This window comes from Coffea eugenioides, chromosome 11, assembly GCF_003713205.1.
Source record: "Coffea eugenioides isolate CCC68of chromosome 11, Ceug_1.0, whole genome shotgun sequence".
Taxonomy (NCBI): domain Eukaryota; kingdom Viridiplantae; phylum Streptophyta; class Magnoliopsida; order Gentianales; family Rubiaceae; genus Coffea; species Coffea eugenioides.
In genome coordinates this window covers 46,092,278-46,120,223 of record NC_040045.1, presented here as the reverse complement: position 1 = coordinate 46,120,223, position 27,946 = coordinate 46,092,278, and the positions used below count along the sequence as shown (strand labels likewise).

The window sequence follows — 27,946 nt, the reverse complement described above, 5'->3', positions numbered from 1 at the left end:
TCGAGTGACGTCATGTTTTTACAAATTATTACCTCAACAAGATTCATCGTGAGATATAGTAAATCACCAAATACACAGATAGTTTGCTTGGATAGGAGATTATTTGAAATAATTACTGTAACATTTTTTGTGATGTGATGTATGTGAAATAAAAATGTAATTAAAAATTGTGTATATGATGCAAGTAAAACAAAATTTGAATTTTTTATCTTGAAAATCATGTAATCCAAACACACTCAATTCTATAAAATGTCAATATTGGAATGATACACTAATACAGGTGACTTGTACACCATAAATGCACTTGAGGGAAAATGACAATAGCATCTATTTAAGTTTAAGGGATAATTTCAAAAACCTACCATGAGGTTTTCGACAATTTCACTCGACTCCCTGGAGGTTTACATAATTACAGAAACCTCCTTTGGTGTGATAAAAAGGCAAGAATGCCCTTCATTAATTGTCAACTCATTGAAAAACTCTATCAAATATTAAAGTGCTCTCATATATTATCAAACAATAATTCAAACTACAATCTTTCCCATTTAACTATCTATCATTTTCTTCTTACATTTATTTTCCTTTCAAACTCATTTTATTTATTATTATCAACCAAATGTGTATTGTCACCATTAAAAAAATTACGATACATACCAAACCACCAATACTTACATATCTGATATCTATTCCCAATTCTCAATTTTTTATTATTATTAAATAGTTTCCTTTCGGTCATTTTTGTTTCTAATTTTTGATAACCATTAGCAAATTGAAATAGTTCAATGACAAATTGAGTGCTAATTTCATTATCAAATTAGATGAAGATGAAAATAGTGACAGTGATAAAAATAATAAAAATTAAGGATAGGAAGTGAAAAAAGAACTAAATATAGGTTATACTGTTATAGTTACCATGAAAAAAAAAAGTGTTATTGGTATATATTTATAATTGTATTGTGTTTCTATTTTTTATTTACAATTATTAATATTATTCCTATAAAGAGAATTTGATTTATTTTGAACTCTGTGCCAATGGAGTATATTGGATATTGATATTAGTAGTAATGATTTAGATTATTTTGTATTAAAAAGGTGGCAGCCATGGAATTGAAATTTAGGGATATTGATGAATATTGTTATATATTAAATAAAATCTGATATTGATATGAGATTATAAGTAAACTTTTGGGTATCTAATATAGCGTTTATAATTAATACAATAGTTTGCATTAGAAATTTTTAGGTAAAAAATGAATATTATAACAAAGATAAGTGTTTATTTAATGATGTTTTTGATATTGATGGGTAGATAATAGTAATAGCAAGTAAAGATAAATGAAATAGAGACTATGAACCTTTTTTTTTCCTTTACATTTTCGTTGTGAATCATAACTTAAGGGCATTATAGAAATTTTGAGAAAAAGTATAGCTTTTTGGGTCTAGAATGTTTTTTAAATAATGAAAATAGGGGAGGTAGGTGTAATTTTTAGAACTTGAAGGGAACTTTCTGCTATTGTCAAAAACCTCAAGGGAGGTATGTGAAATTAACCCTAAGTTTAATGTTCAAATAAGCAAAAAGCCAAAGCGATTCTTGAGCTAGAAAAGGAGGAGCATCGATCATTGAATTGAGGAAGAAAAGCACCTGTGTCAATGACGATGCCATTAGGATTGATTTCCATGTGAATATAACGTTGCTTCTTTTTCTTTCTCTTTTTTTTTTTCAGTAAATTTACCATCATACTTCTTACTTCTACTGTTTGGTGTCGTAAGCCTCCCGTCTACCTACCATATTACCAACTAATTAGTCTACTGCGTTAAAACAGCTCATAAAATCAGCCCCAATATTTGACATTTTGTGGTTGAACATTGGTAACTCGGTCAACAATTAATTAGTGCTTTAATTAATGGAAGAAAATTTAGCTTCACTTTCAGTCTTATTAATCTCTATCAAGTCTCAAGACTCTCGACAGTCGACAGGCCATGCATGACTCGCGGCGGAGGATGTGATCCGACACTTCTTTATCGTAATTTGCGTGAACAATAACCCCGATAACATGCAGTTCCTACTAGAATCTTAGACGCACGAGCAAGAAGCGAAACACCAAACAGTAAATGAGAAAAGCCCAAAAGGTCATTGAACGTGAATAAGATGACGATTTCCACCTGATTTAATCACCTTCTCAAAGACCCTTTTTATTTAAGGAAAAAAAAACAAAAAACAAAACAAAGTATCAGCACTCGATACCATAAGTTCTTCAAAAATTAAAAAACCAGATGGGGATAAACAAAAAGTTCGCTAAATATCAATTACTATATGTATTGCATGCCAAATCTACATATCTAACTTAATTTGATTGAGATTATCACCACAACTAACTGGTGGAATTCTTGTTTTATTAAATTATTAGGTGTAATTATCCAATGCGAACTTGATCCAGTATATTCTAGCAAAACTGTGGGCTGGAATCTGTGGCGGGAGGTATCTCAAAATGCCAAAGCCTTCCGACGGACTTGACACGATTTTTACGACACAAAAACGTTTCTGCATAAACTTTCTCCACCTTTCGATCTACGTCGTGCAAGAACACATGCGTCACTCCCGATCCCTTCCTATTCCTTGCCATAACAGCCGCTGAATATATGGCCGCCATCCGCCCCGGCGCCTCCGCAAAATACCCTCTCGGGGCATCAATCATGATCAGGTCCCACTCCTTGTTATAAACTTCCCACGGCAACATATTCAGCGCCAACTTGCACTTCGTGTTTCCGCGGAGGAACGGTTTCTCAGCAGAACACTCCGGTTGGGACGGGTACTGTTTCAGGAGATCATCGGCCTCGGAGAGTTTAGTCCGGTACTTGACCGTGTGGGCACGAAGATACGGTGCGTCCTTGAGAACTGTGTCGACCCACTTGGGATCTTCTTCTAGGAATAACGTTGTACCACCCGGATTGAGTGAAGCCCACATGAGGGAATCGTGGCCGAGTCCGAAGACTAGGAAGTTGCATGGGGACTTAGCTTTGAGGACGTCAAAGGAAACTCGGATCTCGTCCAGTGATTGTTGCGGGACTACGCGAGATGTGGCGTAGTGGACAATAGCGTTGCGCTGGAGCGTCTCACCCGAGTATGAACCTTTTGCCAAGAAGCCCGGCATGGATTTGCAGAAAAGGGGAGTCTCCGGTATGCTTACATATGCCGCAAGAAACAGCGCTCCACCAAATAAGCAGACAACTGTTGTGCCCAGTAACCATCGCTTCTCAGGACTAAAATGGCGCTTAATAGACATATTACCAGATTTTTCCATGATCTGTGTTAATATATATGAACGGAGAAATTTAGTGTATAAAAAGAAAGAGCTGAAGAGACGGATATATGCTTCGCATGGATCTCGCTCTCTACTGTGACTCAGCGATGTTTGAGCTGTGGAATTTAGAGTTTGTTTTGGGGTTAATGACGTTTAAGGCCATGCGATTTGTCTAAACTATTGTTACACCCCTTGAAGGCTTCAAAATTTGGAAAACTATTTGACCTCAAAGTCTAACAAAAACGCATCCATTATTAATCCCCGTACAAATCTCCATCACAAGAAGATTTTTTTTTTTTTTTTTTTTTTTTGCCTTGGGTTTTCTGCCCCACTTTGGTTTTATAATCAGTCGTTTACTTTTCTTAATGAGGGTTGTATAGCTTAGGTACTAGTGAAAATAGCACAACTTAATGTTTGTGCTAATTAAAATAGACAGATGTACGGTATTGATGGTGGTGGCTTTATTAGGCTTGTACATGTGATATTTTTTTTTTTCCAGTAGTGGTACTATCTTGCACTTTGTTGGAGATGGAAAAGGGAAAGAAATTATAGAAAGTGACCCCAAAAAAATGTTTGAATATCAAGAAATCGTCGTGTTAATGCTGATTTGGCTAAAACAAAATGTTTTGTTCGTATAATTTTGAGCGATGGGATCACGAAATATAAAATATCAAAGTCAATCAATGAGAACACGAAATTGTAGAAAATTTTTGGGCGGGTAGACTGTATAGTCGTAGCAACAAGTGAGCAGCTTGCACGTCTTCTACGATGGAGCCAGGGTGATTGGACATGGATTCAGGTGGATGATTCTAGCAGCGGATGGTTTGACATGGTCGTATAGACTCAACTTTGATGGATTAATTCGAGTCTTTGCTCTTATTTTCCTCCGCGTACTAAATATCAGGGAAGTGCAGGGCCTGAAATTCCTTTTGAAGTTGGCATTGCCTACTTGATATTGAACTATAAACACAAAACTAGTTAATAAGAGTAACTAATTAGATGGGACACCTACTTCGTTTGTGCATGTCGTTGATATTTAGGTGATTTGAAACATCTTCCTGACAGCTTTGAGCCAAAAAAAGAAACAAACATAAAGTTCAAAACGCAATAACTCCTCCTCGTACGTTTGCTACACCTTAATTAGATGTTGTTAAAATCAGTCAATTAGTTAAACTCCCATGTTGTCATCACAAAAGTTTGATCAATAATGACAAAGATATGGGAGAACATAGAGTTGTTGGAACTTGGAGGGAAATAAACATCCATTCTCCCTAGTGGATACCTTTACTTGTAAACCTAATACTGACGGGTTGCAATTTTACTATTTATTTTGTAATTAATTTCTCCTATTATCTTACCAAATGTGAATTAATTGTCCGATTCTATTCACTTTTGATATTTATGTTTATTACAGGGAATTGGACGAAAATATGATGAAACTGTGCAAATTTTTCACTCCAATTGCTGTTTGGCATAGTCACATCAAATCGGGCCTTAATGTGTTCAGAAGATAAGAGAAAGACGCGTAACACTAACGGTCAATTGGAAGTGTAACGTGGCGCCGCAGACATTCCATTAGCTGATTGCTTAATTTGAATTAATAAATGTAGTTTAGCACGAGTGGGAAACATGCCAACTAGGAGATTTCCTAGCTTGATTGGTGCGGATGAAGAGGAAAGTGGAGTCAAAGTGGGGCTCTTTCCTCTGGTCTTCGTATGGCCGTATAAGACAAGGAAACAATTAGGAGAAAAAGCAGGTATACTTAGTTTAGGAGATTGATTCCTTTCTTTGAGCGGGCTGGCCGTCAGAATTAAAAGGGAGGCTAATGAAGAAGTCAAGGACATTCTTTTTTAACTTTGTAACTTTCTTTTTGTTCGGATTCCATCAAATAAATTCTCTCAATTGAGGAGAATGGATGCGATAATTTTCTCTGCAATTGTGCGTGGGTTCTCCTCAATAGGGATTAACTAAATCCCTTTTTTTAGTCAATAGGGATTAACTAAATCCCTTTTTTTTCAATCTGAATACTATATGAGTGACTTGAAAAACTTTCGTCTACTTTTCAAGTTTATAGTGCAGTAAAGATAAATTGCTAGCTACATAGATTGAACTCGAGGAAAGAAGGGAAGGACTACTACTTTCTCCCTAGAAAACAAAACAATTTAAAAGATGTTATTAGAAACTTTTTGTTTGCATTGTGATTTTTTGCCAAAAAAAAAAAATTTATGTTTTCAGTGATCATATTTTTTAATCATCATTTTATTTCACATACATTAAATTACTACAATACATTTTTATACAAAAACTTCTGAAAATAGCCATCCAAACGGGTGACTTTTGTCTCCGTCAAAATAAATTTTGTGGTTAATCCTAGTTAAATCACCCCTCCAACAACAAAAGAAAAGAAGAAGATAAAACAAAATCAATAAGCTTCTCTTTTCAACAAAAATTTCAAACACTCTTCTGTCTAGTGTTGCAAAATAAGAGCCATGTGGCAAAAGTTCAACCGCCGAAACAAATGGATCTATCAGACATAGGGAGGCCGCTATTTAGTTGGGCTCTCATTGTGGGCCACGCTTGTTAGGTATTCTTCGACCCTTGTTAGGTATTCTTCGAACAACATTTTACTTGATTATGTAACGAGGCAAAGTAATAGCCTAACCTTCTCCTTGAAAAGTGTCTAGGCCTTAATTTCCAGCCCGTCAATTGCGCGGCTTCCCACTTCAATGCTACTTATTGCAGTTTAAGGTCTAAGGTAATCTGCAGTGCTCTGTTTGACTTTTAACCTATGATTTTACTTTACTCGAGACAGCTAGAAAGTTGATATCCATAAGTACCAAACTACAGTCGTGTTTGGATTAATTGTTTTTGAAGATATTTTTTAAAAATTTTACTGTAAATGTATATATAAAAAATTTTTACTGTAAATATTTTTTGAATTATTTTTAAAATATATTTTTGAGTATTTTTATAATTTACAATTTTTTTGAAATATTTTTTTAAAAAAAATTTTACACGGCCCACCATCACCCCTCCCCTCCCTTTTCATCCCCCTCTCTCCTTTCTCTTCTTCTCCTCCTCCCCTCTATTTCTCCCCCTCCTCTTTCTTCTCCTCCTCCCCTCTATTTCTCCCCCTCCTCTTTCTTCTCCTCCCTCTTTTCTCTCCTTTCTCCCTTCACCCTCTCCCCTCTTTCCCCCTAACCCCAAACCCCTCTCCCGCTCGTGGGTGATGACTATGACTTAAACCACCACTCTAACCACGACCGTCTTGGTCGTGGCTTCTGATCGCGATTAGATTTGATCGTGACTAGGAATGTTGCGTCAATGGAGAGGAAGAAAATTGAGGGGGGGCGGGGAAAGGGAAAGAAGAAAGAAGGAAGGTGAAGGAGACAGAGGAGGAGGAAAAAAGGAGAATAAGGAAGAGAGAGGGAAGAAAGATGAGTGGAGAGAGAGAGGATAGTGGATCGTGGGTATGGGGGTGGTGGAGAGTGATGGATAGTGGTGTATTTTTTTTTATATATTTAGAGTTGTTTTTAATATATTGTATGGATATGGTGTTTTTGGAGTTATTTTGTTTGTGTATTACTATAGCATTGTATATGAAAAAATTGTTTTTCAAAAATTGAGAAATCCAAACAGAGCCACATATTTTTGAAAAGTGATATTTGCGCTCTCAAATTAGCCTTTTGCACTTTTTAGAGGCATATTGAGTGGGTTGGAATACAAGAAACTAAAATGAGAGTGCAAATATAAATTCCCATATTTTTTTTCTCCAAAAAAGAAAAAGGAAATATTTTTGGAAATCACAAATTACCAAGGGCCGGGTTTAGAAAAGAAAACGAGCACGGGCTTAATGTGTTTAAATATTATTCTAAATAGAAAGAGAACTGCCATTAAAGATGTTGATTACACTTTTAGCCGTTCCAACCCTTTCACTTACATTTTCTTCTCTAAATCATCCAATCCGTCCTTCCCCTTTCCCCCAGTGATGTTAAATCAAAACTAAAAAATAGAGAGATTCTTTTTTTTATTATTTAGTAGTGTTTTGGTCCAAAAATTTAGTAGTTTTATTAGATTCAAGGTAGCTTTATTATAAATTATGAACTACTAGTACATTAGAAAATATCTCATAATTGTCATTATTGTTTTTCCAAGTTCTAAAGTATTATCGTCGTACTCAGTTGAGAAGAATGAAAGTTTAACGGCATTACAATTTTATGATGTTAATAATATGATATTATTTATCTTCTTCCACTGCATAAATTGCTTCCACATGTATATTGCTTTATTGAAATTTATTTCCTACAATTTTAAGGTTAATTTTTGGCTTCTACAATATCATCAAAGACTGGGAAAGCTTTGTGTTGAAGCCGGTGTAAACCTGCACGCTCAACTCAGCTCAAGCCTCATTGTCAGTAGTGAATAGTGAAACTAAGAGCAGAATCCAGCAATGAGTTTGGGACTTGGGACTTGGGACTTGGGACTTGGGATTGGACTGGGGCGTTCATTAATTAAGACAGTGTGAAGTGGCGGAAATGGGAACGGGACTGGCATTGCCCACGCCGCAGCAATTGATTGGAGTAGCATGCATAGGTGTGTACCTTGTGCGCATCTAAATAGATCACCTGCATGCAATCTGCCCAATATCCGAGTGAAAGCTCTTCTCAGCTTGCAATGCTCAAAGGATAATTAACGGTGTCGAATTCGTCCAACGGTTCTTCATAAAATTAGTTGCTCTTTTCTTCCTTTTTTTTTTTTATTTCGCTTTGTAATTGAACGGTGTACGAATATTGTATTTGGACAAATACGTCGCATATACAAATACCTTGCGTGTTGAGAAAAATATGGGGGTATGCTACCTTGCACGTTATGAATCTAAAAGCTTATTCCATTTTGTGTTTCTAAGTCATCGGATAAAAAGTTTTAATCTTTTGTTTTTCTTTGCCAAAGTAGGCAATCTAAAGAGTGATGATTTTAGGTATTCTATCGTGAATCCAACTTTCTTTTATTAGCATGCTTATCTTTTTTCTTTCTTCTTTTAATAAATGAGAAGTTTTGAATCCAGATTTTCCTATTTATAATTCTTCCCACCTTATCATCTAACTCAATCATCCCCTCCCCCACTAATATGCTTATCTTGTGTCATTAAAGGTTAAAAAACACATAATTGAACCATTTTTATAAGTCGTTATCTTTCTTAAAGTTACGTACTCTTTAGGCATAGATTCACACATAAAAAAGGGAGCTGAGTCGTTGTCAAAAGAATTTTTGAAATTAATAACCTCCCCTAATTGCATATGTTGAAAAGGCAGTGAGCCCTCTTTTAAATTTATTATCCTTCTCCAACCGTCTCAAAGGAGAAGAGAGGGAAAAGGTATGATGGTTATCTTTAAGGGGAATTTTAGCAATCCTCTTTGAGTGGTTTTGGTGTGGCTTCTCTTTTTTCTTGTCTACAAGGGGGGACACTGATGGTATGGCTTTTCCAAACATTAGAGCATGGTGGACACACTTTTATTAAGACTAGGACCATATCTCCATTTGAGTTTCATTAATTCTAAGGATTAGGTTCCATTTGGATCATCACTTTATGCATGTTTTAAAATATATTTACTACAGCCTGTTATTTACAAACATGTATATTAGACGAAAAGATAATTTGAAAATAACATGCTCAAACAATGCGAGAGTTATATGTGGTTCTTTACCTTAGTAAAATCAAGTTAAACGAGAAATAATAGGGCTCCCTAATATAATTAAAACAAAGAAAGAAACAATTCAAATTCGAATCTCTTGAGTACTTATTATTTACAAGGTAAATTACATTTCATTCTTGTGCGATTTAGTACCTTTTTACACAAGTCCCTTATATTTTTTAAAAACTATACATTATCCCATCATATTTTGAATTGAGGTGTCGAAATTATACAATTTACATTTCATCGTGGATTTGACTAAAATATCAAAAGTATCCCTATATAAATTTAAAAATTATTTATTAGTCACACGTGGGTTATGTATATATTTTAAAAATTATAAGAGGGTTTTATGTTAAAGTACTGAACCATAAGATAGTAAAGCGTCATGCATAGTATGCTTATATATTTTGACCATTTCAGTCATTCTAGTTTCAAAATAAGGATAATCTCGACATTTCAATGCATTCGATTGCAGATTATTACCAAAAAAAAAATCATATGTGTCACTTTAACAATTTAATTCAAATTATGAGGGCACTGTATAGCTTTTTAAGTCGTCGAAGGCTTGGGATGTGAAAAATGCGAAACTGCAGGGGTTAGAGTGTGATGATAAAGCACAGCGAAGCTCTACCTGGATACAAAAAGGACGGATTGAGGGTCAAAGCATTACGGTGCAAGTTCATTAAAGATGAAGAAACAGACAAGGCACGTAGTAGCCCAAAATTTAATCTCATCTGTCAAATTAATGGCAACGTTAACTCCAGCCCAACAACCACTCCCTCTTTTGGGCCATCACTTCAGCACTGCATAGTGCAGCTCAACTGTCCACCACTCAAAACACACGCACACACACACACACACACGGTCACGCGCACCTCTTTATTAGTAGTGTTACGAACAACAGTTCCCACACGTAGCTCCGTCCGAAATAATTAGCTGAAGCCATAGCCTAGGAGGATATTCAGCTGAAGAAAATAACATCCATCTCATCGGCAAAGGGCAAAAACAAGGAAGGGGCAGGAAAAAATCAGGTTAGAAGAGATGAACGCGAGAGCTGAAATCACTGCTTTTTTGGTATTGGCAATCGGTTGCAGTTTGGTTGCTGGAGATGCCATTACAGATCAATGTGTGAATGAGTTTCCAAAGCTGTCGACGTGCCTAAACTTTGCAACCGGGAAGCAGGACACCCCGACGAAAGAGTGTTGCACTTCGGTGTCGGACCTCAAGAACAAGAACCCGGTTTGTTTGTGCTACATTATTCAACAGATCCACAGTGGAAGCGATCCTCAGATCAAGAACATGGGCATTCAAGAAGCTCGCTTGCTTCAGCTGCCTTCTGCTTGCAAGTTGACTAACGCCAGCACCAGCGAATGCCCCAGTGAGTAACTAACTAATCATACATATATATATATATATATATATATATATTTCTTTCCTCTACTCTGCTGTGGATATGTGCAGGATGATGCCAAAAAAAAAAACATAAGTGAGCCGTGCTTTTTTATTTTTTCCTTGTTCGTTTAATTTGTTCATACAATTTTACTGGTTTGTGGATGGGGAGATCGATGGATCCTTCTAGGACAAGGGAAAAAAGGGTCTCTTAAAACATTCGGTTATTTCTCGATACTAAGTAGCTGATATTCGTACGTGTTAGGTTTGTCATCGACTTACACTTTTTCTTGTCTTTAATAATGCTTGAAGACTACCAAAATTCATTTAATGTTAATTAATAAACTTGAATTTTGTTACGAAATGCACAAAAAGATAAAAAAAAAAAGGATATAATTAGAAAACTTGATCTCTTTCAAACAAACAAGGGACTTTTCAGAGCTTATGATGATGACAAATGTAAATCCTAGTTGCTAAATATCCAAGTGACTTTTTAAGCCTTCTTAGCCTTAAACCTCTTGAAGTGAATATTTTTCGTCCTTGAGTATGTAAGTTAAGAAGCCTTTTGGAGCAATTACCGAAATAAACATGTACTAATAAGCAAGATCAAGAACAAGGAGATAAGCTTATTGATCAGCATTTATCTAGCACGTGAATGGGGCCTTGAATGCCTCCGTGCCTCGTGCTGGTCTCTTCTCCCTTTCAGCAAATGTGCATTTCTGTTTTCATGAATTAAGTTGAACTCTTTCAACTCAGATCTGGCCTTGGAATATGGAAGATTAATTAATTACATGTCCACACAAAACTTCATGATTTCTTTGTTTACTACTAATTCTGGGGCACTAAAACGTGCGTAGTTATTAAATCCTCGAATTGCACAATAGTTATATTTTAAAAATAATAAAATTTTTAAGTTGATGGTTCAACTGGCTGTTTTTATTTCAATCCATCGATTGAACCGTCGGATTGTTACAAATTTGTCGTTTAACTAGTTTAATTAACAACTCAGGTCGATTCTATGTCCGGTTCCATCATCGGTTGGGCCGGGTAGGATTTTATATGCTATGATAACGTGGATTTAAGAAATTTGAGAGGGAGTGGGCGTGTCTCTTTATCAATACAGTTTACAATCTTGTTGTACAGAGCAAATATCAGTGTGTGTATCTTCTAATCTTTAAAAATAGCGTCCAAATATTCTTTCAGGATCAAGTCCACCGTCAACATGGTGCGAATTACAAAAAATGAGATCTTTTGGTGGCTGTGGGGAACGTGGCGTTTATAGAAAAATACATTTTTTAGCTCTAGAGTCGTAATTTATAAGACGATATAAATTTAAAAAAATGATCAAGATCGAGCAATAGACCTCCATGTGTGACAGTAATACTACTATACATCATTTTTCATTTGGGACTGCACCACCTACCTGATGCGAACGCGATTACCTCATTATAGGTCTGCTCAAGACCGCTTGATATATCTTGCTCTTGTGGATTTGCCCAGCTTGTTTTTTGTGTAGCGTCATTAAGATGATATTGTTGTAAATGATTAAAGATTGATTAACACGTTTTCAAGATTGTTTAAGATGATACTCATTACTCTTCATGGGACTACAACTTTTACCAACCGAGCAGGTGCCAACGTGATTACTCAATTTTTGGTCTGCTCAAGATTAGTCAATATCTTGATATAGTTTGCGGCTTTGCCCAGCTTGGTTTCAGATCTTTGCTAGTATAATGAATGTACGCAGTGTGTATTTTACTTAAATGTTTCTTTAATTTTCTTCCCCGTCCTGATTTTTCTTGGTAGAGCTGCTCCACCTATCTCCAAGTTCTCCTGATGCTGCCATCTTCGCAAACTCGACTGCTTCAACAACCCCAAGTACTGCAACACCAGACAAATCCACACCAACAAAATCTAATGCTGGCTCAACTACATTCAAGAACGGACCTCAACTAGCCGGACCTGCTTTGGCTATTGTCGTGGCCATCTTCTTCTCTTCATTTCCAACTGGCCTAGCGCTCATGTCTTCATGTTCTACATAAGCACTTAGGAAGTTAGCTGCCGCGACACCCTAGCTTTTGCTGTTACTTTCTTGGAGACTCTTTTTTTTTTTTGTTTGGGGGTTCGTCTCTCTCATCTTTCATTTTGTCCAGGGCAATTAGTTGCTGCTGCTAGCTCGAACTTTTCCTAAGAGATGGCCTATCTATTGATATTTTGGTACATGCCTTTTTTTTTTTTTTTTTTTTGGGACCTTACTGTTGCAATCTATCTATTCAGTATCAGAATTAAAATGGACATCCAAGTAATAATGCGACAAAGAAGAAAGAAAACGAGCTAGTAGATTAATATTAATTAGCAAGCTTGTGAAAAAAGTACAGCTAGCAATTCATTAGAATTCATCAAGAAGTAGATGTAGGATGCGGAGCACCGTGGCATCATTACCTTCTTGCTCGTATGGCAGCGGTGATTAAACTGAGACAACGACCCAAGAAGCAAAAATTTCACGTCCTTTTCCCACGGTTTTGGAATTTTTCGGGGAAGTTTGATTAGCTAATCGTAATTGAGACAGATAATTGTCATTATCCTGGGTCATTATTGAGAAAGACAATTGTCATTATCCTGGGTCATTGAAGCCCCTACGGATTAATTGCAGAGCAAGTTGGGCAGCACATTTCAATGGACTTTACAAAGTGACCGTAGTCCCTTGGATCTGTGTTGTTTAAAGTTAGGTGACAGATTCACCAAGCATACATGATACATGTTCTTTTTTTTTTTTTTTCATGCAAGAAATAACCACATTGCTAAATATGTGGCTCGACCTATCTTTGATCAAATTTGCAAGTTTGACGACCGGCCCTTCCCTGTTAGTAGCATTATATGTATGATAATATATAGGAAGACCCTTACTAGCATCTTTTGGCAAAAACCTTCGAATTAATTAATTAGTCAGGAGCCAAGATAAATTTTTCTATGGCATACCATCCTCAATCAGATAGCAAGAAAAAAGTATATATATATACACATTAACTAGGGGTGCTCGAACAGATATATGATGATGTTTTGTGAATTCCACATTCCTGAGAACAGAAAGATTGACTAGCAGTAGGTGACTGGTAGTAAGCAAGTTGGTAGCATTTACAACGATCAAGTTGCTATATGAACAATTCCCTTCGAGCTTCGTATGGCTATTGTGTCTCACAAGTCACAACAATCCTTATCATCTGCTGTTACAACAGAGAGCAGTAGCAAATGGGCGATTTGGGTGCCAAAAAGAAAAAGATTGAACGACTCCTATCGTTGTTCTCAAGACAAGATGGCACAAGCATTTGATGAGAACAAAACAGGGAAGATGGAGGAGCATTCAGATGCGTTTCCTGCTGCAATTATATCCAAGACCTTTAGTTAAGAGTCAATTTCTTCAAATATGTGAGGGTGAAAGTTCTGGCAAGACATTACATATATTAAGGAGCCTGTTTGACTACAAAATTTTAGATGACCAACATCTTTTTTTGGGAGGTAAAGAATTATGAAGTCAAGTAACCTAAACACCTAGCAAGCGTTATCGCACTTAATTTGAAGCTCTTGCAAGTTTGAACGCATCAATATTTTTGGAAAACAATTTTGGCCCCTATTTGCAAATTTTTGATAATATGCATATTGTGTTTTCTCTATCTCTTTCTTATCATCATCATCATCATCATCATTATTATTATTTGCGTTTTTCAAGTTTTATGCTAATCAAATTACCCATCCCCACGTGGGGGAGAGTTGGTTTAGGTGGTAAGGTAGAAGGAATTATAAGTAAGAGGTTCTAAACCTGAGCTCAAGAATCCATCATAACTGTTGCAAGGAGAGGAGGAGAATCAAATCCTAAATTCACATCCTAGTTGCAACTTTAGAGCAAAACAACAAATATTATTATGTGGATAGAAGATTATTTGGAAAATTCACCTGTCATAGGCATTGGCAAAGAAATTAGCATGGAGGATGGGTTGGGTCGTGATGAGAACAATCCAATATCCAAATTGGGCTGGACCTACGTTAGTACCTGGTCCAAATTTTTAGGAGCATAAAGAGCATTGACCCGTTGACTCTCTGAAGATGAAGAAAATCACGTGCGTTGTATACTTGTATTTACATTAAAAAACCCCCCAATTTCTTTTATTTATTCGCCAAAGTCTTCTCTCTCTTCCCTCTCTCGTTTGCCCTAACGTGAACGCCCGAGACTCTTCCCTCACCGGAGCAAAATTCTCTTCGATATCTCGCGCCCTCTCTTCCATTCTCCGTTAAAAGATGTCTCAGGTTAAATTTAAATTACCATTTCCTTTATTTTCGCACACAAGTTCGTCACTTTTTAATTGAAATTTCTTCTTCTTAGTAGTCCATTAATTTATGCGTTTCTTCTTGTAGATTATCTGTTTCTTTTGATTTGTTTGATTCCGGTGTACCCCAATTATGTGAAAAGAGTCGAAATTAGGTTTAATTTAATAATTTTTACATTCTTATAATGCTTTGTTCTTTTGTCGGGAGCTTGAAGGTGACTGATGTAACTGATCTAGGGTTTCAGTCAATTTGATCTTGCAAGTTTTATATACGTTCAAGTTAGAACAACTTTGGAGTTAAATTAATGTTGTATTTTACAGGTTGACAATAGAAATTCCTCGGCAGCAAAACGTGCCCGGACTGATGGTATAGTATTTCTTTTCTTTGTTCTGCCTCTTTGTACAGTTAATCTGTCAGATAGGTATTACTTTGTGCAGCTGCACCTGTGTGTGTGAATGTACTTGGCTGAGGTGTAAGAACTGCTCTTAACACTTATGAAGCACATATCCAGTATTTCATTCATATTCATGATGTAAACGTATCCCACAAACAAAAGAATGCATGACAAAACACGTAAAAGTCAGTTTTGTTGATGGAAATCGATTCTTAATGACAGGAAATTTGCCTAGGACTACAGAATACATGGTCAAATATAAACATTTTAAATCTGATGAGGAGTATCTAAACAACAAGCAATCTTTTCCCCATTTTTTATGTAGTTTAAAACAGTGGGCCAAGAGGTTTCAGCCCAGTGTTGCTTTATAAGTCAAATATTGGAATATTAGTACAGGTCCAGCTACTTTTATGATAGGGTAGCCAAGGTTTGATTTTGGATTTCCAATCTGCTTATTCTTCTTCTTCTTTTTTCTATTTTTTCCTCTTTTGGTATGTGATGGACTATTCAAGCCTAAATCTTTGGTCTTTTATCTTCCTTTGCTGGATGTGCTGGCTTAGAATTACTCTTATGCTTGTCTTCACTTTCAAAACACCAACGGTTTAAGAACTTCTCTACATTTGTGCAGTCTGGGATTCTTTTTTCAGTTTATATCTTCCCTTTTCTGGTTAAGAGAGGAGGGTGAGAGTAGGACTAAGCAATTACCTTTTGCTTCATACTTCCATTTATGTTTAGACTTTTGGGTCAGTGCTGCATCAATTTTAATTGGATATGAATTTGTGCTGTGTTAATTCTAACTGGATTTGAATGTTGGCCTTTATGTGTTTACAGGTGGCCGTAGAGAAGATGACTGGACATGTCCCAGTTGTGGGAATGTTAATTTCTCCTTCAGGACAACTTGTAATATGCGGAACTGTACTCAGCCTAGGCCTGCTGATCATAACTCCGTAAGATAGAAACTATTTTACTTTTCCATTTTTGTGATGATTGGGGGATTAGAGGGTATGTCACTATTGATGTTTTTGAAGTTTTATGTGAAAGATTCAGTTGTCTGGCATGTTATAACTTCTAGTGTCTTCATAAAGTTTAGTATGATAATATGCATGCTAAATAAGAATTAATCCTGAGAATCTTGATTTCAGGCTTCTTGTCAACTTTTTGGTTTTTTTATTTGTCGAGTTCAACAAATCAGAGTTTACGCTTTGAAAGTTCTACCTGACCCCAAAGTTAATCTTGAACCTTATTATGGCATGCAGTAGGGCTACTTTATTTTCCTCTCTGATTTGTTATTAAAGTATTTTGCTTTTAATTTAGGATATCTCTTTTTCATCTATGGTTTTGATATTGTAGCTTATTAGCTCCTGCATCATTTATTTCTTGAAAACTTTGGCAGCTAAGCATTCCTTATCTTTTGATTTTGTTTTTCAGAAATCTGCTGTAAAGCCTCTGCAAGCGCCCCAAAACTACCCAGCCTCAGCTCCATATATAGGTTCTGGTGCACCATCCTCAATGTATATGGGTGTACCTCCTTATGGATCTTCTCTCTTCAATGGGACATCTATGCCACCTTATGACGTTCCATTTTCTGGGGGATCTGCCTATCATTATAACTATGGCAGTCGTCTTTCTGGAGGTAGCCCATATCGACCATTGCATTTGCCCGGTCCTGCTCCTTACTCTGGTGGTTCCATGATTGGAAATGGTAATCACTGTTTTATCCTTCTGTTTAGTGGTTGCTGCAATGTGTATATATTGATACTAATGTTATTGGACTGAGATTTGACTTCCATTTTCTGTTCTTTGAGATGGTCTTTAACAACTAATGTTTTTTTCCCTATCATTTCTCTGCCTCATTCCAAATCTGGAATGAGCCTGTCATATGTGAATATGCTTTCCACCCTTTAATGAACCATACTACTGATCCTTGTTTACTTTCTTATGTGCATTTTTAAATAGTCTAGATCTTATATCTTCACCTGCTACTGTTTGGTCCTACGAAATTGCAGTTATCAAGTTGTTTAAAAGTTTGTCTTTTGCAGGTGGGATGTATGGTGTGCCGCCATTAATGGACCGGTATGGCTTGGGTTTACCCGTTGGTCCTGCTGCAATGGTAATTGCAAATTAAATGTTACAATTCTATGTGATGCTTCTGCAGTTCTATTTTTGCGTATGCAATATCCTCAACTTGTCCGCTGCCACATTGGTGGAAAGTGTTACTTACTGATTAGCTGACATTTAAGTGAAGAGCCAAATTGTTTCTTGCTTTGGTTGGATTATGTCGTGTAAGTAAACAAGCAACTGGAACCTTTAGTTATCTTTTACTCCACATTGGTGCAGGGGCCAAGACCAGGATTTTTTCCAGACGAAAAGTCCCAAAAAAAGGGTGGGTATGTTTATGACATTCAATGAATAGCTGAACAGTATTTTGGCATTTCGGTTGCAGTGATCACTTTACATTTGAACTTTCAGATGGAGCACGTGATAATGACTGGGCATGCCCCAAGTGTGGTAATTTGAACTTCTCATTCAGGACAGTTTGTAATATGAGGAAATGCAACACACCAAAGCCTGGATCCCAAGTATGAGTTACTTTGTGTTTGTGAACCAAAAATGTGTATATTGTTGTTTGCTGGTTTATACTACTGGGAAAAAAAGTTATATTCTTTGCTACTTGCAGCATCTCCTGCTCGGAATGTTGAAAAGGGCATTCTAATTTTTTACTGAGTTGTAATTATCTTGTAAATGCAGGGTGCAAAGTCAGGGAAGAACGCAAGTAAGTCAATTTTTTGCTGTTGTTTACTTGAGCTGTATAATTGTTTACTTATTGGTTATTATCCTTCAGAACCAGACATGCCAGAGGGGAGCTGGAAGTGTGAGAAATGCAACAACATTAATTATCCTTTCAGGACGAAGTGTAACAGACAGAACTGTGGAGCTGATAAGCCATCTGAACAGAAAAAGTCGCCATCCAAGGGAGCTGATGAAAATGATCAGGTCTGTTGGGTGCTGTTTTATGTTAAATTGAGGTGTTACCTTCGATACATATGCTGGTTCACCATCTGTAAAACTAGCTGTAAACTTGAGAGATGTCAAGCTGACACTAAAGATGTACCTTGCAATTTGAGGATGCGAATCCTTTGGTTCTTTTCATTCATTATTTGCTTCCAATTCATTCTCTTTCTTTTGCCCTTAAGTTTTTATTTCTCTGATGGATTTTGCATTAGTTAATTGTTTGTATTGTACTTTGCTTCCTTTGTGTCCTTGCATTTATTAATTTTAAATTGTCTATGTTCCAGTGAGTACTAGGCCATGTTTGAGGGTTGAGAAGGTCCAGAGTTGTCGTCAAGTCAAGCATTGCTCAGTATGGTGTCTGAAAGTCAGTCATGTCGTCTTCCTGTTGCAGCGGTGTCGAGTTACTCTGCCTTTTTTACCGTGTCAATTTGTTGTATTAACTGAGATGGAATATGGTTTGGTCTTTAATGGATCCTTGTTTAGTTGCATCAGTGTCTGCCAGCTTATTCTGGCAAAGCTTTTTCAGCACAGTTGTGGGTATTCTATAATAGGAGTTTGTACTTCTGGTATGTCGTCTATTCTAAATTGCACTTATGCTCGCTCTACTATCGGCAGGGTGAAAATTTTTGCAGTCTCTCTTATCATAGTAGCGTGTTTATTTTTAGTTGTCCTAGTGGTACCGAGATAATTAAAGTAGAAAAAAACAACCTAGCATTTCATAAGATTCTGGATAGTTTTTAGATGTTGCTATAGAATTGATTTTTTGCGGAGCTCCGTCGGTCAAAACTAACAGCTACTCTCTAATTATGGAATCCTCTGCTATGATGTTCTGTCAATTTCTGGACTCCAAAAAAAGGGATCAACAGATATTTTGCCACCTCCCCCCCCCCCCCCCTTCCCCCACAAAAAAAAAAAAAAAGGATCAACAGGCTCTTCTGTTTACGTATTATATGCCGAAATTTTCATTTGTAACTCTGAAAAGAATTTCGAATTACGTACGCAAGTGTGAAGTACTACATATATTTGTTGGCCTGAATCTCACTAATCAATGCAGAAAAATAAGAGTTCTTTAATCATTTATAGATTTTGCCAAAAATAAGAGTGTAAAACATAAATTGGCAACCGAGCGGTTCAGTGGACTGAGAAAATTAAACATGAAGCCTTGGGTGAACACTTTTCGTAGCTTGCTCAACAGTGTGAATTACCCAAAAAAAAAATAAATAAATAAAGTGCAGAAATTACAACTTTTGAGACCTCGGATGGGTAAACAACTACAAATTAAAATGCAGAAATTAGCTCAAAAACAAATTAAAAAAATTCAAGGTCGGCAGATTTAAAACGTCATGTAACTCATTAAAAGCAGGCATCATACATAATAGATGCACGTGAGAAGAAGGCAAATAATTGATACAAGAGGGAGGCAAACACGATCATATCACAACGATATAGATATAGATCAGTCCCTCTTAGCGTTGCTTCCAGTTCCAGTGTCCCTGTAGAAAGAGAAGGTGGTAAAATAGCTAAGGATTTTACTGCTGCCCCAAAATCACTACATGTGAATGAAAACGATGACAAAGCTTCTAATTTAGAATTATTCTGCAAGATCAAAAGTGAGGAGGCATTTGGGAAGAACATATTATATTGGCACCCCCACTATAGGGAGACAGAGAAGAAGAAATGAACCAGAAAATGAATTGAAGAGACAGACTTGTTAACTCCTTCCTTGCTCCTATAAGCAACAATTTCACACATTAGTAACTGTTAACCGCAACATATCTGGTACTAGTTAATCCCAATTCATTTGTAAGATCATATTTATGCACCCGTAAAGAGGACAGCAGACACACCTATATATATATATATATATATAGACACACACACACAAACACACACACTAGTATGGCAAAGCAGTTGCTCGCAAAATTCCCTGAAATACAAACTGAAATTTAATACCCATCACTTCAACCACGTCCAGCAGCAGAATCACTTGGAAACAGAAGCAACTACAATCAACAGACATTAGCCAACAATGTGATGAGAAAAATGTGAGCGAGCCGTGTGCTGAAGCACAAGCACAATAAACACAGCAATGTAAGATTATATACATCTCGGTTAGTTCAAAAAATAAAAAGGCTTTGCAGATCACTTCATGGAAACTAAGGGCCAGAGCACATCCAGGCACACATGCCTCTCAAGGCTCAATTGAAAAATAGTAACCACTAGAGTTCAAAAAGAAAAAAGCCAGCCAGCATGCGAGCAAAGTAACCCCATTTGTAACCACACAGAATCAGGGAGAAATTACTGATAGCGCCAACAAACCTGACACTGCAAAAGAATTTGGGAAAACAAAGTAGTAGTAATTTACCAACGGCTGTTTATGTTCACGACGTACGAAGAAAAATGAAAAAATAATCGAAAACTACTAGTGCTACCAGTACCCAATAGCTTCAGAGCGGGGCAGGATAGATGGTTATTGCTCTCCTTGAGAATAAAGTGCCCATGCCAAGACGTGCAGGAGCAAACAAATTCCCGTTATTAGCACCGGTGTCGCGCCTCAGTGAAACTACTTGGAAACCAAAATCCGCAGCCCACTGGGAAAAAAGATCCTGCCATTAGCATCTACTCTGACAGGAAACGAGCCCCTTGTCCCTTTTGTACAATTAGTTTGGAAAGGAAAAAAAAAAAAAAAAAAAAAAAGAAGAGAATGTCACCCAGTACAACACTTTTATGCTCACTGACAAGTACCAAAACGCATTCACCAGATGAATGGTCACCCCCTCAACCTTCCCTGATCCCCGGAAATCTTTTAGCATTAGGTCAATAGGCCATGACATTGTCCCTCAGAAATTCCTCACATTACAAGTCCAAAAGACTGGAAGACTTTGATGGTTTAAACTAATTCTCCTTCTAAGACACTCCGGTCACGAACAATTAGCTTAAATGTTTGCTGAACACCATGACCACAATGGGACAACACCCGCTTAATGATGAGAACTTGATACATAATGCGGAACATCACATCACTTCGTAAGTAAAGATCCAAACAAAAAGAAATAGTTATGTAGCTAAAATGTCTGCTGGACACCATGACCACAATGGGACGACCCCCGCCCGACTAATGATGGGAACGCGATATATAATGTGGAACATCACATCACTTCGAATGTAAAGATCTAAACAAAGAAAAAGTTATGTAGCTTCACCACCGCCGATAAGCACCTTATGTGCTTTGCACCAAAAAACCAGATCTCAACCATCAACGAGCAAAGGAAAACTCCAGTTGCAAAGATTAAACGCAGATCAGTTAATGAATCAACAACCAAGGCTTTTGCCATCTAGACTTTTATATGTACTCCCGCTTTGAAACTTAAATACAGAGAAGAAAAGGTGTATTTTTCAAGAAGACATGCAAACGAACTCCATACTGCCAGAATTGGTTTATAGAGAATTTTAGCTTTCAACTCCAAGTGTTTGAAAAAATGTCATTCTGATACGGTGGTTTGAAAAGCTGAATTTCCTGGAAGTGACCGCCAATGTTACTGCTACCAGTGAAGGTATGAGAGCTTGACTGAGTTTCGATCTGCCAGTATTCCGATGGCAAGGCTTGGGGAATCACGGAGAGAGGCATGGTAGTAGGATATACACGCAAGGGGTGGTCAAACGATATGGGCGGCTCTGGTTCAGATGAACCCCACGAATTTGTTGACAGAAGAGAGAGAGCACGAGGAAACTCAGGTGCTGCTGACTCGGAGGACGATACGGATTCCTTGAAACCTAGGGGAAAAAAAAGCAATTAATGTGTGCTGAAATTCTGAGAAGAAAAGAAAGGATTAAAAGAACAGTCAGAGCAAAAAAAAAAAAATCAAAACTCGTAATAGTAATTCAAGTCTGTTATATCTTGGAAAGCTTTTGATTTCTCAAACAATTTTTCATATTTTGGTTTTAGACACTTGATGATACTGGAGTAACTAATATTCTTCTGTTCCCGATGTTTTCTAAAATAGCTAATCATAAGAAACCAGACACTCATGTGTTATTTAGGAGGATTTGAGAAGATGATGAACCATTATTTCACAGAAAATATGCATTACTACAACAATAATCAGAACTCAAGAAAACCTCAATCTGGCATTCCTAAACAAAAAAACATGTTCCAACATTCTTCATGCAAAATGCCAATTTAAATAACATAACACATAACCAGCAACATGGAGTTCCATGGTCGCTCAAGCAAAATTAGTATTGTCTTTTATCAAGTGAGCTTAAGGCATCTAATTATTGTAACTATTTCCTTGAAGTTCTAATGCTTGTCCTATAGTTTCAGTAATTCCACGAAATGCAACCCTCTTGGATGCGTCTGTAGATTGATAAAACTTGTTCCTGATACCAACCTGACTGCAATTACCAAAAAAAAGATACAAAAGTAACAAAAATGGCAGACTGACTGACTTTTTCTTTAGCTTATAATTTACTACGTTTGCACGAGTACAGCTACCATGATACTTCAGCAAGTTTGCCTCTTTTGAAGTTAATTCCTTCACCTGACCCATCAGATTAAACTGGTGATTTCAATCTTGTATGGACCTAAACAATTCAGTCCTAGGTATTTACAGTTGCCCGTGTGAATTTCTTTGACTGCAAGTTAACTTGTTCTCTGATTTCCCCCAGCACTTCATCCCTGTTCCAAGTTCAATACCATCTAATGCCTCCCTTGATACAGGTATTACTAAAGATATATCATACATGTAACATAGCACATCTCACTCGAGCTTAAACTCATTAAGGGGTTAAAAACATAATTTTGATGCAATCCCTGACATAACTAGATACCAATCCAAAGCCCCCTTCACTTGGGGAAAACAGGGACAATAAAAGAACTAGAGTATGAGAACGATATCTTAAAAAAAGGCCCAGAATTAAAATTTTTTACTTTCTTGCTAAGTTTTAAAAGGAACCTTTTCCTCACTACCACACATCTATGAACATTGGATTCTAAGCATGATTACAGCAAAAGAATAAGATAAGGATGCAATGATGATGCTATAAATGCAACTATGAGGCAGAAAATCATAGAAAAAATGCAAAACCTTTAGCTGAATAAGCAGATATATAGACAACCCAGCAGAAGTACAAACCAGACATGCGAATATTAGTAAAGCATTGAACCCCATATGCAGATGCACTTATGTAAGTATAAGAGACCCTTCAAACAAAGACAAGAAACTCACCCAATATCTAATATCTGAAATGCACACAAATAAGCACCAGCATAACAGGTTTAAGCTCATTCAGGATGACACATTTTAGGATGATGTTGAACAATTTAGGAAGATGTGAAAATAACCCACTTTCATGTAATTTCCAGTTTTCTGCAGATGTAGAAGACAAACCTTGTTTAAAAACATCAGCAGCAGAGGCCTTGGATGTCAAGAGTTCATTGGATAACTTATTATGCATAGTCATCGCATAAGGCAGCTCAATTCTTGGCAAAGGTGGCTGCCCAACTTTCTCACGTTTCAAAGGGAAGTGTTGTGTTAGCATGAACTTTGAGCTACATACATTTTCCCACGTAGGGTTCCCAATACTTTCCCCATTGTTCAGTGAAAAATTCATTTGTTTCCTGCCATCTACAAATGTAAAAAGCACATGAGGCAGAACACATACAATTGAACGAGGAGGTAAAGGCTTGGATGATTGAACTTTCCAAGTCACCGGACAAATAAGGGCAAAAAGAGTTTGTGAGGGAAAACATAAAATGCTACTGGTCATAATGAACAGCAGTAGTTGCAGCACAACAGCCCAACTCAATCTGCCCTTTTCCTTTTCTCCCATTATCCAAGAATTGGAAGAGCAATTTACTAACTTCTCAAAGCAATTAGTATGACAGAGATCCCATTGTAGCCATTCATCCCAGATTTTATCCCTACAAGTTGTCCTAGTTTCACTCTTATACAAGCTACCCCCCCCCCCCCCCCCAAAAAAAACTGACAAATTCTTGCCAACAAAAGAGTTCCATTTTGAACTGAATTATGTTTTGATATCCGGAGACACTAAAAGTCTCACTAAGAAACTCCAGTCATCCATCTTATGCATGTATGAACTTTACATCTAAAACAAGTAACACTATACAAAATTTAAAACCATGTAAATTTCTCAACAGCACAGGATGACGCCTATTATAGTACACTTGTAAGCCATCCATATTAGCAAATAGAGTCTATAAAGAAGTTCAACAACACCAATACCATGATATGACGAAGTGAGTTTCGTTCTGTTGAACTGGATTGTTTCCTGGCGAGGCTTGCGACGTCTAGCATTATGATCAGAAAGCCTTCTACGACAACTTCGCTTTTTCTCATCAAACTCGGTCAAGCTGTGAAACCTACAAAATCCCATAAATAACCAATTAGTATTTGACTATCAATTCCAAAAGTAAGAAAGGTCATCTAAATTTCCAGAACTACAGTAGGTTATAACAGCCAAGTAATGCAGGCAACTGTATGGACTAAAATATATACAGCAGCACAGAAATGAATCAAGCTTTTTGCACTATCAGAGTTAAGCTTCACAACATGGAAATTCATTGACGTAACCTACCTGCTACACTGTTGGCAAAAACGTCGTTCTAGACCAGCTACAACAACCTTTGGGCATTTGGAATGGTTATCACAAACTTTATGCTTACGGTGGTAGTCTTTAGCTGAAGAGAGATCAAGGTTGCAGCCTTCAACTTGGCAGCGAGGGATAGTCGCATTCTGACAAGATGATTTCGTTTTCTTTGCCGTAGAAATGGACGATACAGGAGCAACAGAGAAGCCTGGGCTCTTAGTACTGCTGCCAACGCTGTTCTCAAAATAGGTTCTCTTCCCAAGTTTCAGTCCAATTAGCGGTTCAACCGAAACAACAGATGTCTCCAAAGACGACGGTGTTCTGGATAGATCAGCCCTTGGTGGAACTATTTCCGTGATAATAGCTCCAGGAGAGCCCTGAAGCTTAAGACCGGATGTCTTCATCCCCTCCTTTGGTGAAGAGTCTGTGGAAACCGACTTTGAGCTCTTCCCAGAAGAACCATGCCCCAAATCAGATCCAGAACCACCACTAGTACCTCCAATCCCAGACAGATCGAATGAACCACCATCAATTTCCCCCTCGTCATCAATAACCAAATCAGTTAACTGCAGCTTTTTAAGGCTATCACTTGTCTTTGAATTAAATGAAATTAAATTATCCCAGTCCGACTTAGTATTCCACTCCATTTCAGAAAAAAAATTCAGCAAATAGTCTCAGCCAATCTTCTTCTGCATCAAAAGCAACCAGGAAACTTGGTATCAGACCCCTGTTAGTCATACATCACGTCGCGAGGACATCAAAAAGAGCAAAATTCATCATAACAAAATATGAACAAGGAGACGTGTATGAAGGTCTTATTCAGCAAAAGCAGCAGAGGAAAAACAGCAATCGCTTGTGCGAGCCTCACCTCAATGACTTACCCCATAAAACAGCTGCAAAGTACAGACTCACTGTTGTAGAAGATTGATGGCAGCACAGATGCTGAATTAGAGTACTATATCTCCCACGAAAAGCACAGGATTAACTGCCGTTCGAAGGTAATACCGACACGATTTCCAGAATTAAGTCAACTCAACTAAGCTTCTGAAAGCATAATAAAACAAAAACGAAGCATTCCTCCAACCTTCCAGGACAAGTCAAGCACCTACTCCTTCCTAATTAGAACTGAAATCAAAAGTAGCTGAATCCATCAAAAACCCAATGGTCTCGGCTTCTTGAGGTTCCACAATTTCACATCTACGACCGGGGAGCCAGCAAAAGTTCAATATAGATTCACCATCACCTCCATCAAGAAACGCACTATCAAAGAATTCACACTTAGAATAGTCAGATACCATCCGAAAAAGGAAATTATTAAAAGCTTAGAACTTGTAGTTAAAAAAATCGCAACCTAGCGTCCCAACATCCTGCAAGCAACTGTGGAGGAAATTATATACTTTCCACATCTGCCCACTACTGTACAAAATCCCAGATGTCAAAAAAAGTTACTATATTACCTTCCCTTCCCTCAACCCCACCAAAAACTGAAAATAAAAAAAAGGAGGTCAAAAAAAAACTTAAAACTTTACCTTCCATCCAAATATGCTCTTAAGAATCAAACAATACCTCCCCTCTCACCTTTCTAAGTAAAAAAAGAAAGAAAACCATTGTAGACGTCTTTTTCACATCTAAATGAGCTGTTCATTTCCGCTAAAATTAACACAAAAACCCTTAATCGCTATTATTGAAAAAGACTCCGACCAGTTGACGAAATTAACACCAAAATAGTTCAAAAGAAATATCTACATCAGAGTTCATTAGCTTCAACTCCGACCACATATATGAATAAATCACCATTCCAGTTCTAACCTTGCGTCTGCACTAAAATCACTTTCAAATCTGTCTCCAACTACTCAAAATCCATTTAAAAAAGAAATGCATATTAAGCAGAAAACATTTTGCAATTTTAATTCTGATATATTTATAGAACAATCAATTAATTTATCATTCTTTCGCTTTAAAAAAAAAGTACAGCGAAAACCTCCTTGTAACTTTTTCCCAAAAAAAAAAGAAGATAAAAGAAATAAACAGTTTGGAGTATTAGAAGGAAAAGGCAGTGGTCTACCGCTAGTGCTTTTTGAGGACTGCAAACAACAACCCAAAAGCATAAAACTGAAGCGAAAACTTTTTCTGATCATAAGAGAACTCAAAAAAGAAAATCATTCCCGAGAAACTGCTTGAAAACGACATCGCTTCTCCAGCTCGCTTTGCGCTACGCTTCTGAAAAAACATATATACATGCTCCGGGTGACGTGGAAACACGCCACAAACCTCCACCAGAAAATAACAAACAAAAAATTAAGAAAAGAAAAAACAGGGAAAGAAGAGGAGCAGAACTGCAGAAGAAGCCTGAGAGAGAGAGAGAGAGAGAGAGAGAGAGGATCTTCAGATTTTTATTTTTATTTTTTACTTTTCCAAAGCAATAGTAGTAGCAAAGTAGAGCTGAAAATTTTTTCCATATTTACGGAAACTTTGGTCAGCTGCCAATAATGATCTCATCTCATTCCAATCTCCACCAAACAAAAAAAAAAAAAAAAAAAAAATCTGCTGTTTCTCCATAAAAAGGAAAATGATCATAAAACTAAACTACTTTTGTACCAGCTAGTAACATGAAACTGAGCTTTAATAATTAACTTACCCTACACATAAGGTCCATGACCAACAGTTTTGCCTCACTCTTTTTTGGTCACAAATAATACAGTAATATACCAATGAATGATGAAAACTGGAGATCGAAATTATTACCTCTTTATATTTTCCGAGAAAAGAAACCGTAAACAAAACCAAGAGAAAGAAAGAAAGAAGGAAGGAAGGAAGGAAAGAAAATTACTTGTTTGGGAAGATATAGAGAGAGAGAGAGAGAGAGAGAGAGAGGGCGCTTGCCGATGAGTAGACTGAGGCAGGAGAATGGAAAGTTTGGGTGGATTTCACTTTACCAAATGGAGAAAGTTTAGACCTTAGAGAGAGAGAGAAAGGCACCCAAAATTTTTAAAAAAAAAAGGATTGAAAAAATAAAAATGACAAAGAAGGAAAAGGAGAACGGAGAAGGACTTTTAACACACACTCACACACAGTCAGTACTCAGTAGTAGCTTAGCTGCTGGCAGAGCAAGCAGTAAAGTAATAAGTAATTTCACTGGCGGGGGAGGTGTGGGTCCCGCAACAGCAGTCGTAGCAGTAGTAGTAGTAGTAGTAGAATACTCCCCCTCCCACTCCACTAGT

General features: G+C 37.0%; 4 protein-coding genes across 10 annotated transcripts; 2 read left to right on the top strand and 2 right to left on the bottom strand.

Moving 5' to 3' along the window:
- Nucleotides 1-2,173: 2,173 nt before the first annotated feature.
- Nucleotides 2,174-3,302, bottom strand: LOC113754298 (probable methyltransferase At1g27930). The gene has a single exon (XM_027298677.1). The coding sequence runs from the start codon at nucleotides 3,300-3,302 to the stop codon at nucleotides 2,445-2,447; it is 858 nt and encodes a 285-aa protein (XP_027154478.1). The 3' UTR covers nucleotides 2,174-2,444.
- A 6,587-nt stretch (nucleotides 3,303-9,889) lies between these two features.
- On the top strand, nucleotides 9,890-12,623 carry LOC113751597 (non-specific lipid transfer protein GPI-anchored 1). Its single transcript, XM_027295653.1, has 2 exons — nucleotides 9,890-10,376; nucleotides 12,194-12,623. The coding sequence occupies exons 1-2, from the start codon at nucleotides 10,040-10,042 to the stop codon at nucleotides 12,427-12,429; spliced, it is 573 nt and encodes a 190-aa protein (XP_027151454.1). The 5' UTR covers nucleotides 9,890-10,039; the 3' UTR covers nucleotides 12,430-12,623.
- Nucleotides 12,624-14,561: 1,938 nt separating this feature from the next.
- On the top strand, nucleotides 14,562-18,750 carry LOC113754261 (ranBP2-type zinc finger protein At1g67325). Of its 2 annotated transcripts, none has more exons than XM_027298636.1 (10): nucleotides 14,562-14,689; nucleotides 15,031-15,076; nucleotides 15,936-16,051; nucleotides 16,533-16,800; nucleotides 17,144-17,214; nucleotides 17,442-17,487; nucleotides 17,574-17,683; nucleotides 17,853-17,877; nucleotides 17,947-18,098; nucleotides 18,401-18,750. In XM_027298636.1, the coding sequence occupies exons 1-10, from the start codon at nucleotides 14,681-14,683 to the stop codon at nucleotides 18,401-18,403; spliced, it is 846 nt and encodes a 281-aa protein (XP_027154437.1). In that variant the 5' UTR covers nucleotides 14,562-14,680; the 3' UTR covers nucleotides 18,404-18,750. The 2 variants fall into 2 exon arrangements, with proteins under 2 accessions (XP_027154437.1, XP_027154436.1); XM_027298635.1 differs by having other exon boundaries at nucleotides 16,533-16,806.
- Nucleotides 18,751-21,328: 2,578 nt separating this feature from the next.
- On the bottom strand, nucleotides 21,329-27,719 carry LOC113754260 (squamosa promoter-binding-like protein 2). 6 transcript variants are annotated; one of them, XM_027298631.1, is made up of 6 exons: nucleotides 27,556-27,719; nucleotides 25,607-25,985; nucleotides 24,714-25,414; nucleotides 24,362-24,498; nucleotides 23,507-23,743; nucleotides 21,329-21,890 (listed from the first exon to the last, which is right to left on the bottom strand). In XM_027298631.1, the coding sequence occupies exons 3-6, from the start codon at nucleotides 25,370-25,372 to the stop codon at nucleotides 21,574-21,576; spliced, it is 1,350 nt and encodes a 449-aa protein (XP_027154432.1). In that variant the 5' UTR covers nucleotides 25,373-25,414; nucleotides 25,607-25,985; nucleotides 27,556-27,719; the 3' UTR covers nucleotides 21,329-21,573. The 6 variants fall into 6 exon arrangements, with proteins under 6 accessions (XP_027154432.1, XP_027154433.1, XP_027154434.1 ...); XM_027298632.1 differs by having other exon boundaries at nucleotides 25,594-25,985; nucleotides 27,471-27,559; XM_027298633.1 differs by having other exon boundaries at nucleotides 24,714-25,452; nucleotides 27,471-27,559.
- Nucleotides 27,720-27,946: the final 227 nt, after the last annotated feature.

Coding starts and splice junctions, on each gene's coding strand:
- LOC113754298 (XM_027298677.1), bottom strand. CDS start 3,302: ATGGAAAAATCTGGTAATATGTCTATTAAGCGCCATTTTAGTCCTGAG.
- LOC113751597 (XM_027295653.1), top strand. CDS start 10,040: ATGAACGCGAGAGCTGAAATCACTGCTTTTTTGGTATTGGCAATCGGT. Junction 10,377..12,193: donor CAGCACCAGCGAATGCCCCA/GTGAGTAACTAA, acceptor TTTTCTTGGTAG/AGCTGCTCCACCTATCTCCA.
- LOC113754261 (XM_027298635.1), top strand. Junction 16,052..16,532: donor GGCCTGCTGATCATAACTCC/GTAAGATAGAAA, acceptor TTTGTTTTTCAG/AAATCTGCTGTAAAGCCTCT. Junction 16,807..17,143: donor TGGTTCCATGATTGGAAATG/GTAATCACTGTT, acceptor TGTCTTTTGCAG/GTGGGATGTATGGTGTGCCG.
- LOC113754260 (XM_027298631.1), bottom strand. CDS start 25,372: ATGGAGTGGAATACTAAGTCGGACTGGGATAATTTAATTTCATTTAAT. Junction 24,499..24,713: donor TTTTGCCAACAGTGTAGCAG/GTAGGTTACGTC, acceptor GGGATTTTGTAG/GTTTCACAGCTTGACCGAGT. Junction 21,891..23,506: donor TGCTGATGTTTTTAAACAAG/GTTTGTCTTCTA, acceptor TTTTTCCCCTAG/GTTTCAAGGAATCCGTATCG.